Below are 11,841 nucleotides of genomic sequence, written 5' to 3'. Positions count from 1 at the left end.
GCAGGCCCGGGCTCGCCTGCACTATCCCACGCGGGTCACCGAAAGTCATCACCCGCTGGTGACAATGGGGACCCCAGGAGGCGTGTGCACGCAGGCCCCTTGGGGTGGCTGTGAGAACGTGGCGTTCCTGAAGGGCGGGCCGCTCTTGCGTGACACACATTTTGGCGGGGATGGGACCCCGTCTTCCGGCTCAGCCCAACTTTGAGGGCCCACTGTGTCCTCACGGCGGTCACTCTCTGGCCTGTTCCAAGGGTCTTGCCAGCGTCTCCCACATCCCCCACCTTCCTTTTTTAATTCGGACTTTAATAAGAGAAACAGACACGAGGCCCAGTCACTCCTGGGAAACAGCTGAGATCTCCCCCAGACCCCCTACTCACTACATTTCTTTCATCTGCAGAAAAAAAAAAAAAAAAGTGATACCATTAGGTCATCTCCTTTTTTTTTTTTTTTTTTTTTTTAAATCTCCCATTTCTGGGAAAAATCTTTATTTTGTGTATTTCTCAAGCATCTTGACATGCCGGCTCAGACTAACGGAGGATCACTTCCTCCCAGCTCCCCTCCAAATTCCTGCCGGTTTTATCTTTTGCAAAGTCCTCTGTGCTGCAAAGCAACCCCCCTCCCTCGATACCCCCCACTCCTTGTGAAGAAGAAAGGGCCCCCGGCTCTCTGAGGTCTTTAGGCAAAGCAGATACATCCCCACAGAGCCTTCAAAGATGCCTCCTCCCAAGCCGGGGAACTTCTGCCCGTTAACTCTTTCAAAGAGCTTTAGTCCGCGTGTGAAAGCTGTCTGGGTTCATTGATAAAAAAAAAAAAAAAAAAAAAAAACACACACACAAAAACCCCAAAAAAACCCGGTATTGTTTTTAGCACCGTCGAAGGTATTAATGAATCGTATCGGAGGACAGTGAGTCTTTGCATGGGGCTGTGGTTACCTCTCTTGCCTTAAATCATGAAACAATGTCGGAATAGAGACGCACCCCCCCCCAACAAGCCGTCTCCGGAGAGGCTGGCGGGACACCTCTCCCTCCCACACCCCGAAGGGTTAAGCAGAAATGGTTAATATTCCTCCCTCCGGCCCCCCCGTCCCGTATTCTCATGTATGAACCCTCATTGAGACGGGAGCGACTGCTCCCCCTCCTCTGCACGACGCGTCGGGCCGTGCACGGATCGTGCACGGGAGCACAGTTCCACGGACACGCCACACCCACCTCCACCACGGGCCCCCACCGTGCACGCACGGACGTGCGGCCCCACATCCCGAGTGGGGTTCGCTTTGTCCCTTTCTGTCCGGGGGGCTCAGCCCGAGGTGAGAAAGCGGGAGCGAGGTTATTAAGAATTCTGACAAGGTAGGGCTGAATAAATTGTGTTTTCTTTGTGCGCCTTAATCCGGTGTTGTATTGGCTCCTTGGACATGGCTAATTTATTTGGAATTTCATTCTGTTCCTGACAGCGTCCTTGACTAGCTGTTTGATCACCTCGAGCAAAGTTACATACCAGCTTTCAACTGTTGCAAGGGCCGCGGTGTAATTTTTCTCAAGTGCATTCTCCTGGGTCCGGCTTTCTGCTCGCAGCGGAATGCGTCAGCTGGCTGGGGGAGAAGCTGGCCCGTGCAGGGGTCTCCCTCGGGGAGGAAGCTCTCCACTTTCCCCCACTCGTCCCACTGTTTGGGATTTTAATCTGCTTTTGTGGGGCAGGAAGAAAGAAAATTAATTTTCGCCCGTCTGTGCGTCGGGAGCGTTTTAGTGGAAACCCAGTTTGAAATGCACGTTCTGTTGACTTCAGTGCCCCCCTCCCTTCCCCCCTGCACGCACACAGGCTGTGTTTTGAGCTGCAATATTATCAGGGAAAGAAGTAATTCAGACACAAACCTTCCAAGGGTGCTAACCCCCCGTCTACACTGCTCCTCGTTTCTCCAGCGACGTGTGCCTGTCTTGACCTTCATTCTCTCTTAGCTCACATATTTCTGTAATGTTTGCTTGTTTATTTTTTTGTAATAGCGAGCATGTCTGCTTATTGAAAAAGAAAAAATAATGATGATTTTCAGTAAGCCTCACTCTAGCACGGTTGTGGCTGGTGGTTTTATAGTGTGGGCAGAATCCGGTCTCATGCAAACGCGCGCTTCCTTTACTTTGGGCTCTTGGCCCCGATGCACGCACCTTCCTACCAAGCATCTTCTAGGTGCCCGGGACGGTGCAAAGACTCGGGGGATCTAGCGAGAGCTCACATGCCAGACCCGCATCAAAGACCACAGAGACGTCCAGGGCCATGATGGAAGCGGAAACCGAAAGCAGCCAACCAACCCAAACCAGGGGGATAGGGTCCTGGGTGAGAGGACCCAGCTTCCCTCGCCGACTCCTGCCCCGGAGGCCCTACACTGAAGTCCACCGGCTCCTTGTGGCCTTTGAGCACAAAGTCCTGCAAAGTATGCTCCTGCCCGGCTTGCGGACAGGGGGAAGGGAGATTGCCCCCTTTGGCAGAGGAAGAAGCTAAGGGCCAGATCACTGCAGAGCACCCCCAGGAGACCCGGCAGCTCTGATGGGGCTCTCGGGGCAGGTTCTGATGCGGCCACCCGCAGCAACAGCTGGTCCAGGGTGGGTGACGGGCTGCGCCTCCCTCCCTAGCCGCCCTCCTCGGACTTCACCTTAGAAAGGGCTCACCTGGCATCCTCTTAGGGAACAATGAGGGAGGATTTGCCTGATGTTTTTTCAACAGTAGGCCATCTGGGTGTAGGAAGACCCCTTGGCTCTTTGCTCTGACTTATCCTGGGTCCTCAATCTGTCCTTAGCGCTCCCGGCTAGAGCCTCCCTTGCTCAGCTCTGTATATCGTGGAAAACTCTGACTCCTTTTGATGGGGACAGTCGTTATCTTTGTCACAGGTTGTTTTAAGAGGTGGGGCGCTGGAAGAAACATGAGTTCTGGGGGGAGGGGGAGGAGGGCAGAAGGAAGGGCAGAAGCTGGGAAAAGGTGTGACTTTGGGCACAGTCCCAGGTTCACGGTGATCTGGAGTGGAATTGTGGGGCCTACTCTTGGCCTTTGAGTTTGCCCTGACCTGCAGGGGAGCTGGACGTTCACTGCCCGCTCCCCCCCACCCACCCCCCCCCCCCCCCCGCCCAGCCAGTCGGTCCTGGGCATGAAACCCCCTGGGTGTTTGTTTTGGGTCTTGGTGCTGGATGGCCCCCACAGCCAAGCACGTACCCCGGAGGAGAATTGTGTTTGGAGCAAAAGGACGTTGAAGCCAGGGGTCGGGGGCACAGAGATGGGTAAAGGGCCCCAGGGTTATTTTCTCCTTAGGGGTGATGGCCACCTTGCTAAGGTCTAAGGTCTGCTGCACCTGCCCATTAGGCAGACCCTTCTCAGGAGAAGTCAGCACTGGACACAGCCATGACATTGTCCAGGGCATGGGGACATTCACTTCCTCTCCTGAAGGGCGTGCTGACCTCGGTCTCGCTGACTCTGGGGCCGGGGCCGTCTGTGCAGGAAGAGAGGGGGTAGGAGGGGAGCCGCTGTGATCTCAAGGAGTCTGGGCACATGGACGCCATGTGATGAGGGCGCTGTTGACTTTTCGTGTCCCATGGTGTGCTTGGCAAACAGGGAGATTTACCCAAGGCCACCTTGTCCCCATTGGCTGGGTTGGGAGCTGCGCAGTGGGAGGCAGAGGACGGGGCTCTCTGGCGTGTGCTCGCCCCTCCAGCTGGCCCAGGATTCCGACCCGGGGAGGCTGACCACTCAGGTAAGCAAAGTGCCCGCTCGGGAGCCAGCCTCTTTTCTCTCCCCGACTTCATGGCTGCTTTCCCCTGGGACCTTGCTCCAGATGTAGATGGGTGGGTCCGGGAAGGCGCCTCCCGCACACCCCAGAGGAATCGTCTGGAACACTCTGGAAGCCCTCATCAAGCAGCCACATCTTCAGGAATGCTCTGTGTGATTACTGCTTCCCCAATGGGCTCCCACTGAGTTCTCACGTGAGTGTGATGTGATCTTCAAACCTCCGCACAAGGCGTACAAGCCCAGAGCTTAAGGTCACCCGAAAGAGTCACGCTCAGCAAATGCGCTGGGTCACCAGGCGAGACCCACCGGCTGGCGGCTCCCTCCGCGGACGGAGACAGAAAAAGACATTTGCCACCCAGAGAGCAAAGACGGGCCCGGTGCACTTTCAGTCGGGTGGTATCTGAGCTTGTAGGGGTGAGCGTTGATGGAGGAATGCCAGGGGGACGCGTGGTGGGTCTGGCCCAGGGTGAGCGCCCGGCACACGTTCCTGGGATCATCATCATGAAAACCACAAGCGAATGCTTCCACTCTAGCCCTCTGCGCGTCTTAGGTTGTGCTCCTTGTCAAAGCCTTTGCATTTAGTCCTTAAATAGAACCTTCTGGAAAGGCTGACAGGAGCATATTCTCATTTTGTAGGTAAAGAAGAAATTCAGGAACTGGCTTCGGGTGGCCCGCACTCCTGGAGGCCTCTGAGCCTTCTGTTGCCGTACCTGTGGCTAGACCATTTCCCAGGTGAGGACAGGCTGGGATCCCCAGCGGGGGGCTTTCAGAGACTTGGATCCTCCCTGCCCGACCCTGTGAGCCCCAACGGGGGCCCCTTTGTGTTATGAGGCCATAGCGTGGGGGCTGGAGGAGGCGACCCAACTGTCTCTTCTCCCAGGAAAGCATGTTCAGGAAAGGCCAGCCGTGGGGGGTGGGGGGTGTGCAGAGGCCGCGCAGGTGTGCGCGGGGGTGCACCTCTGTGCTCGAGCGTGCATGTGTGTCTGTGTGTACGGGTGCGTGCGTGGCAGACCCACAAGGGCGGGCGGATGCTGTCATTTCAGAAACGGTGTGGGGACATTTCTGAGGACGTCCTCTCCAGCCGCAGTGGGGACAGTCAACGAACCCGCGCCCCTTGCCCACGCCGCTCCCTGGATCCGCACGCCGGGCCCTTCGGATCAGACCGGGGCCATCTGCCCCGCTTTCCCGGGAGGGGTCTGTGCCCGGAGAGGCGGAGGCTCACCAGCGAGGCTGGGGTGGGCCCCGCCGGGAGGCCGAGGGTCACCGCGAGGGCGAGAGGGGACCCCGCGGGGTCGGGCGCTGCTGGGAGCGCGCGGCCCTCCCCACCCCAGGGCTCCGATCCCGCCCGCCGCTGCCCTCCCCGTCCCCGCGCGCCCCCTCCTTCCCGCCCGCCCCAGCCCTGCCCCGCCGCCGCCGCCGCCGAGTGATAGCTAATTGGGCAGAGAAAGGGCCCGATTGTGTGCGCGCCGGAAGCGCGGGCGTGGGCGGCTGAAAGCGCCGGAGAAGGTGGCCGGCCTCGCCCCGCAGCTGCCGCCGGAGCCGCCGGGGGGTGACGTCAGCGCTGGCGAGCGGGGCGCCCGCGGAGAGGGGGGCGCGCGCGGCCTCCCGGCCCGGCCGCTCCACAATGCGCCCATTGTCGGCCCCGGGGCCGCGCGCCGCGTGAATGGCGCCCGGGCCTCTTGACCGCGGAGGCCGCGAGCCTCGCCATCCGGCCTCGCACCCGCCAGGGAGGCCCGGGGTTGGGGCGAGGCCGCCCCGGCCCGCTCCCCACCGCGGGAGCAGGCTGCACCCCTCGCGCGGCCCGGGCCTGGGATTCCCCCTTTCCGACCTACCCCGTGCTCCCCCCGGCCCCTCCGCACCCCAGGGCTGGGCCGGGCATGGCCTCGTGGCTCGGGGGAAGCCTGGGCTCTGACCCGCTGATGGTCCTGCTGGTCCTCGTCCTGCTGGCGCGCTTCCTTCTCTGGTCCTGCCTCGGCACCTACATCGACTATAAGCTGGCCCGGCGGCAGCGGCGCAAGCCCAAGGAGGACTAGGGCCCCGGCAGGACGCCGGCCCTCAGCGCCACGCATGTGCGGGTCTCCCCTCCCGGAGGACCCTGTCCCAGAGGCGCCCTGTCCTGAGGCTGAGGGTGTGTGTCAGGGGGAGGGGGGCGAGCAGGGCAGGCAAACCCTCCCGCATCCCACCCACAAGGCCGAGACCGACGGTGTCCCACCGGATTGACCTGGGCTGTCCTGGTCACTGCCCACCTCCCATGCCGGGACAGAGGGGCCAGCGCAGCTGGTGTGTCCAAGGTTCTGGGGTCTGCCATTGGGGGTGATCCTGAGGGTGGGTCTTGCTTTAAAACGTGCTCTGCCAATTCTTTATATTTATGTTTGTTGGACAAGGTGGGGATGAGCCAGAGGGTTGGGAGGGGAGGACAGAGGTGGCCTCATCACAAGCCAGCTCTGCTGCTAGAAGGTGCCCTGTGTCTCAGCTTTCTTTTACACCGTCCAGCTCCATCCCCCCTCCCCCCACCCCGGGTGGGATCATAGAAGTTCAGACAACTGGCCTTGGCCTTCGTTTTCCTTTCAGCGGACTTGTGACACCTGAGCTCAAGCCCAGCTCTGGCTGACTGTGGGTCGACTCTCTTTCTCCATCTCTAAAATGGGCACAGTAATCCCTGCCTCTCTCAGAAGGGTATGAGGAGGGTTGGAGAAGGGGTGGGGTGGGGGGCAAGCCCTCATATTCTGTACACGGTGGGACATGTGGAGGACAGTGGAGAAGAGAAGCCAGGAACCCAGGGCCCTCTCTTTCTTTGTGATTTAAGTGTGCGGCTGAGCGGCCGCTCCGGAGGCAGACAGGCAGGGCACTTGATGCGCGCCAAGAGTCTGGCTCCTCCCTGCCGCCCACCTCCCGGTCATGGTCACACCCCGCCTAAGGAGGGTGGCAGCTTGTGCTTCTCATTCTGGCGGCAGATTATAATCGTCCTGCAGATTCTAGCAAACACGATGGCCAAGCCACCCCAAGACCAAGAAGCACAGGCAGGGATAAGATGTCCCGGGAGGCTGGGGCCCGGTTGCTCTGTGCTTTCTTACAAGGACTGGGCACTTCGGTCAGAGCCGTCTTAAGGAGAAGTTGTCGCTGAGCTGAGCGAGCAGACTCGGGGAGCCCTGGCCAGGAACCGCCCACCTAGCCTCGCGGCATCCTGGCAGAGGGATGAGGGGCCTGAGCCAGGGATGTCGTGGGAGCCGATGAGCTCACCGACACGGTGAAGATCTTGTCTCACTCCTGAAGGACCTGAGCTAACCGCAGGGACGGGGGAGCCAGTCGGCTGAAGCGGTGACCTTCTTGGGGGGGTACCGACCGGCCTCAGAGACTTTGGGTGGTGGGGTGTCTTGGAGGACAGTCTGTAGATGAGGGTGTTTTCTTATGGAGGACAGTCTGGGAAGTCTGCACAGGGTGGGGTTACCATGCATGGAGTCATCCAGGGCTGGGGGTAGGGGGGGAGGTGGCTGTCCCCTGGGCCGCCGTATTGGCCAGTGGCCTAGCAGAACTTGTGTCCTCACTATGTCAAGAACCTGAATGCAGGATTAGGGGAGGAAGTGTTCTCCTGTTCTTAAGGAAAATGTTCAGTTCTCTTTAAAATGATCGTGCACGATTTCACCGATCTCTCAAAGAAAAATCACAGCTGTCGCCATGGTCCTATACCAAGGAGGGTGGCCCACTGTCCCGGTTGGCCTAGGACAGCCCCAGTTTTAAAACTGGAAGTTCCATGTCCTGGAAGACACCTCCATCCCAGGCAGAGCGGGCCCCGCCCCTGCTCGGGTGGAGGAGAACTCAGTTCACGCAACCTCCTAATGCGTCTCCAGTGGCTGACCTGCCCATCAGCCACCTGCCGCCTGCGTGTGCACGTGGGTGCATGGAACGGCACCTCCAGGCGTATTTGAGCTTCACCATTTGGTCCAGTGGGCCAGAATTCTGGGGATCTCGCTGCAACCCCTTCCTTTGGGGTTGTCTGGTAGAGAAGACAGAAGCAGGAGACTGCTGCCAACACAGGACCCCAGAAGAAGACCAGATTCTGCCAGTGTTGAGTCCCTCTCCACTTAAACCAGTCAATATATTTCTTTTTTTTCCCCCTCTTAAGCCAGTTTACATTGGTTTCTTAGTTCACAACTGACAAAATTCTATTTGTGCAGTTCTCTGCACCCATGCACCAGCCTCCCATCTGGCGTAGGACTGGCTCAGAATGAGCGACCACTCAAGCAGGGCATCTGCGTGAATGAGAGGCTGGGCCCTGGCCTGATAACCAGGCAGCCACTGCGAGTAACAGCTGGGTCAGCAGTGACTTTGATAAGAGAAGATTTTCCCCCCTTCATTTTTCTTTTCTCATGTTGCAAGAAGTCTGGCTTTTGTCATTCCCAGGCCATGGTATGGCAGTTCAATGCTATTACTGAGGACTTAAACCATTCCATATTTCTGTTCTGCCATCCTTCACACACAGCTTTGGTCTTCATGGTCACAAGAAGGCTGCTGCTACTCCAGGCATTCTGAATGAGTTCCAGGCAGGAAGAGAAAAATAGGGTGATGGAGGGGGAAGAGGCACTCCCCTGATATGTAAAATACTTATTTGTACATCTCATCAACCAGAAGCATGTCACATGGCATCCTGAGATGCAGAGGAAGTTGAGAAATGGAGTTTGTTAGTGGGGCTCGCTGTTACCCTAGATAGCGTCAGGTTTCGGTTATAAAGGAAGGCTAAATGGATATGAGGTAGGCAACTGGCAATCTCTGTCACTGGTCCTTTGCCTTTATTTGTAGTTGTCTTTATTTGGGACCTATTTTGGGTATTTGGGTGACTTTTGTGGTACCCTTATGTGCCAGCTTTGCCCTTGTCTGCTCTGCAGGGATAGTAGCTGAGCTCACCCGTCTTTTGCAGTTCCAACCTGGAGTCAGACTGGCTTCTTGGGGCTCCTAAGGATTCATACCAGTAAGAAAGTCTGAGGCTGAGCCAGACACGTTCCTTCTGAGAGAAGCATGGCAATGCTCTTTGGTCCGCAGTGAGCGAAAGGCACAGACCTGGGGAACAGCTGATGCATAAGTGAATGGTGGTGATGGCTAGCGGGTATATAAATGGAGGGGGAGATGTAGTCCTCTACTTGGTAAACATCACAGAGTGGAGTGCTCACAGTGTGAGAGGCAGCATGGATACAGTGTATAAAACAGTGTCTGCCCTCAGGCAGCTTGCAGACTGGGAGCTCAGAAGTGGGCAGAGAGACCTGTAAGTAGATATTAGAACTGCACTTAGGCAGATGGTTAGTTAGGGCTAAAAATGTGGCAGGTGCAAATTAAGATATACCATCAGTGTAAAATATACACCAGATTTGGAAGGCTTGGTACCAAAAAATATTGTATAATCTCATTAGTAACATTGTTTTGATCATTGTTTTGATTATGCATTGAAACGATAATATTTTGGACACTATTGGGTTAAATAAAATACTAAAATTAATTTCACCTGTTTCTTCTAATGTGTTTTAATGTTGCTCCTGGAAAACTTATAAGCACATTTGCAGCTCACATTTTTATATCACAAAGCATTGTTCCAGAATTGCATAATGTAGAGAAAGTGCCCTGGTGGGCAAATGCACTCTGTGTTCTAGGAACACAGAAGAGGGCTTTCTTGAGGTTGATTTGAAGTGCTAATGTAAGTACTACACACCAGAGCTTATGAGATGCAGCTAAAGCTGTTCTTACGGGAAAATTCATTGCCTTAAAAATACTTAGATGAACAAATAAGGGAGAAAGAAAAATTGATGAATTAAGTATATAGCTCAATAAATTTAAAAAAGAACAAAGGACAAGCTAAGAAGCACAGAAGACAGATAAATAAGGGTAAGAGAGGGAATTAGTGTGTAATAATTAAGTGATAAAATTAACAAATGTTCCCAAGTCCTGGATTTTTAAAAATAACATTTCTTTTGGATTTCCCTTTTCTTTGTAAACATTGTGTTAAAATACACACAATGTAGGGCGCCTGGGTGGCTCAGTGGGTTAAGTCTCTGCCTTCAGCTTAGGTCAGGATCTCAGGTCCGGGGATCGAGTCCCGCATCAGGCTTTCTGCTCAGCAAGGAGCCTGCTTCCTCCTCTCTCTCTCTGCCTGCCTCTCTCCCTACTTGTGATTTCTGTCAAATTAAAAAAAAATACACACAATGTAAAATTTACCATCTTAATCATTTTTTTTTAAGAGAGAAAGAGTGAGAGAGTGTGAGCATGAGCAGGGAGTGGGGCAGAGGGAGAGAGAGAATCTCAAGCAGATAGAGCCTGACTCGGGGCCTGATATCATGACCTGAACCAAACTCAAGAGTCGAACAGTTAACTGACTGATTGAGCCACCCAGATACCCTCCCCCACATCTTAACCATTTTTCAATGTATATATGGTTCAGTGGTGTTTTTTGGGGGTGGGGAACAAAAGTCAACCAGATTCTTATGTTTCAAATTTACCAGTAAAGAGTAAGCTCCTGAAACCCTAGGGTCCCACCCTTGACCTGAATAAAAACAGAACCCCAGGCTCATGTGCTGTCTCTCTAGCTGTACCCTTGCTGTGTGTCCCCAAGTGTGCTGTGTACTTTCTACCTCTAAACCTTCATTTTTTTCAGTTTCCTGTTGGTTGTCTTGCAATCACAGTAAGAACCACAGGGCCATTCTAACCACAACCTTGGTTATTGGGAGGCTGAGACCACACACAATGCCTCCTTTAAGACAAGAAGGCATAAAGACCCAGAATATTTCAAAGGAGTACTGCTACCCCACGAAATACTCATACCATTTACACTGCTCTTAGCTCCTACAAGAAGGAAAGCTTCCAGTTTTTTGTGTAGTCATCATCTCCTTGATTCCAAAACCCAGCAAAGATAGCATGGAAAGAAGAAATGCATGTTGATGTCACCTAGGAATAATGATGCAAAAATTCGAATCACCGCATTAAGCATCACTTCAGGGGGATAAAACATCAAGACCAAGTGGGGTGGGTTCCGGAAATGCGAGGATGGTTGAATACTAGAAGATCAGTTAATATTATTTCCCATACTAATTGCTCCAAAGAGAAAAACAGCTTCATAATTCCCTTAGATTTATTTCCAAGGTATTTGGATAAAATTCACATCCAATCTCAAAACAAGACTCATCATAAAGCAGAAGAAATAGGTAATATATTGATATGTTTTAACCTGCAAAGGTAGTTCTCTCTTAACAGGGAAGGTAGCCTCAGGACGGATGGGGTAGTGCCCACAGTGTCACTGTCAAAGTCACCGTCAGGGTCACCTCTCGACTGGTGGAGAGGAAGGTGCTGCTGGATGGGGTTCTGGGGTGAGGCATAGCCTGAATGATTGGGAAAGAGGAAGTACAGAGAGGGAGGGACGCTGGGGAAGACAAGGACAGCCTCACATTGTCACAGTGAGATGGATGGCTTCTTTGGAAAAGCAGAAGAGCCTCTCCCGAGAATGATGGCACATGGTTAACCCTTCAGGAAAGTGGGCGGACCCAAGTCTCTATGGAGAGACCACCTACCGCAGGGGATATATCCCCCTATATGGGGATACGTTGGCACAAAAGACCCCGTTTGTAAGAGCAATGTGCAGAACAGGGCATCTGGGAGCAAACTTCATAAGAGATGTGTCAGATGCTTGGAAGGTCAAGTTGTTCCCTTTCATAGGTTTTGGGGTACGCTTTGAGTGCTACAGAGTCCCTGCAGGTGGGAGACCTTGGGAATGAGGGAGGTGGCGGGGGAGGAGAGGGGCAGTGGAGAGGGTCACACCTGACTCTTGAGGATAGACCCGACCCTGTCTGTCTCTCACTTCCTACTCTGATGCCCCGCGACAGGCAGAAGGAGTCTGGCGCCCCACTCGCACCTCCGGAGTGCGCTCTGGCAAATGTCACTGCAGCTTAGCCAAGACTGCACAGAGAAAAGCCACGACCTTTTTTGGGGGGGGAGGAGGGTGCCCACATGTAGGGTGGCTAATTGTCATGGGACTGAGGCATGTGCTTGGGATTGGGGGTTCCCTGTGACACATCTGCTGTTCTGAAATCAGGAACGTCC

The 11,841-nt window shown here is 54.6% G+C and overlaps 1 protein-coding gene and 1 long non-coding RNA gene across 4 annotated transcripts; both read left to right on the top strand.

Moving 5' to 3' along the window:
• Positions 1-3,640: 3,640 nt before the first annotated feature.
• LOC122914605 lies at positions 3,641-4,945 on the top strand. 3 transcript variants are annotated; one of them, XR_006385806.1, is made up of 4 exons: positions 3,644-3,730; positions 3,812-3,959; positions 4,402-4,497; positions 4,809-4,945. It is a non-coding gene; the product is annotated as an uncharacterized LOC122914605 (long non-coding RNA). The 3 variants fall into 3 exon arrangements; XR_006385804.1 differs by having other exon boundaries at positions 3,641-3,959; XR_006385805.1 differs by lacking the exon at positions 3,812-3,959 and having other exon boundaries at positions 3,646-3,730.
• A 697-nt stretch (positions 4,946-5,642) lies between these two features.
• Positions 5,643-9,253, top strand: SMIM38 (small integral membrane protein 38). Its single transcript, XM_044261238.1, has one exon. The coding sequence runs from the start codon at positions 5,643-5,645 to the stop codon at positions 5,796-5,798; it is 156 nt and encodes a 51-aa protein (XP_044117173.1). The 3' UTR covers positions 5,799-9,253.
• The last annotated feature ends 2,588 nt before the right edge of the window (positions 9,254-11,841 follow it).

This window comes from Neovison vison, chromosome 7 (genome assembly GCF_020171115.1).
Source record: "Neovison vison isolate M4711 chromosome 7, ASM_NN_V1, whole genome shotgun sequence".
Lineage (NCBI taxonomy): Eukaryota > Metazoa > Chordata > Mammalia > Carnivora > Mustelidae > Neogale > Neogale vison.
This window is presented reverse-complemented; position numbering and strand designations above follow the sequence as displayed.

Bases quoted from the DNA above. Each gene is read 5' to 3' on its own strand.
- SMIM38 (XM_044261238.1), top strand. From the start codon at position 5,643: ATGGCCTCGTGGCTCGGGGGAAGCCTGGGCTCTGACCCGCTGATGGTC.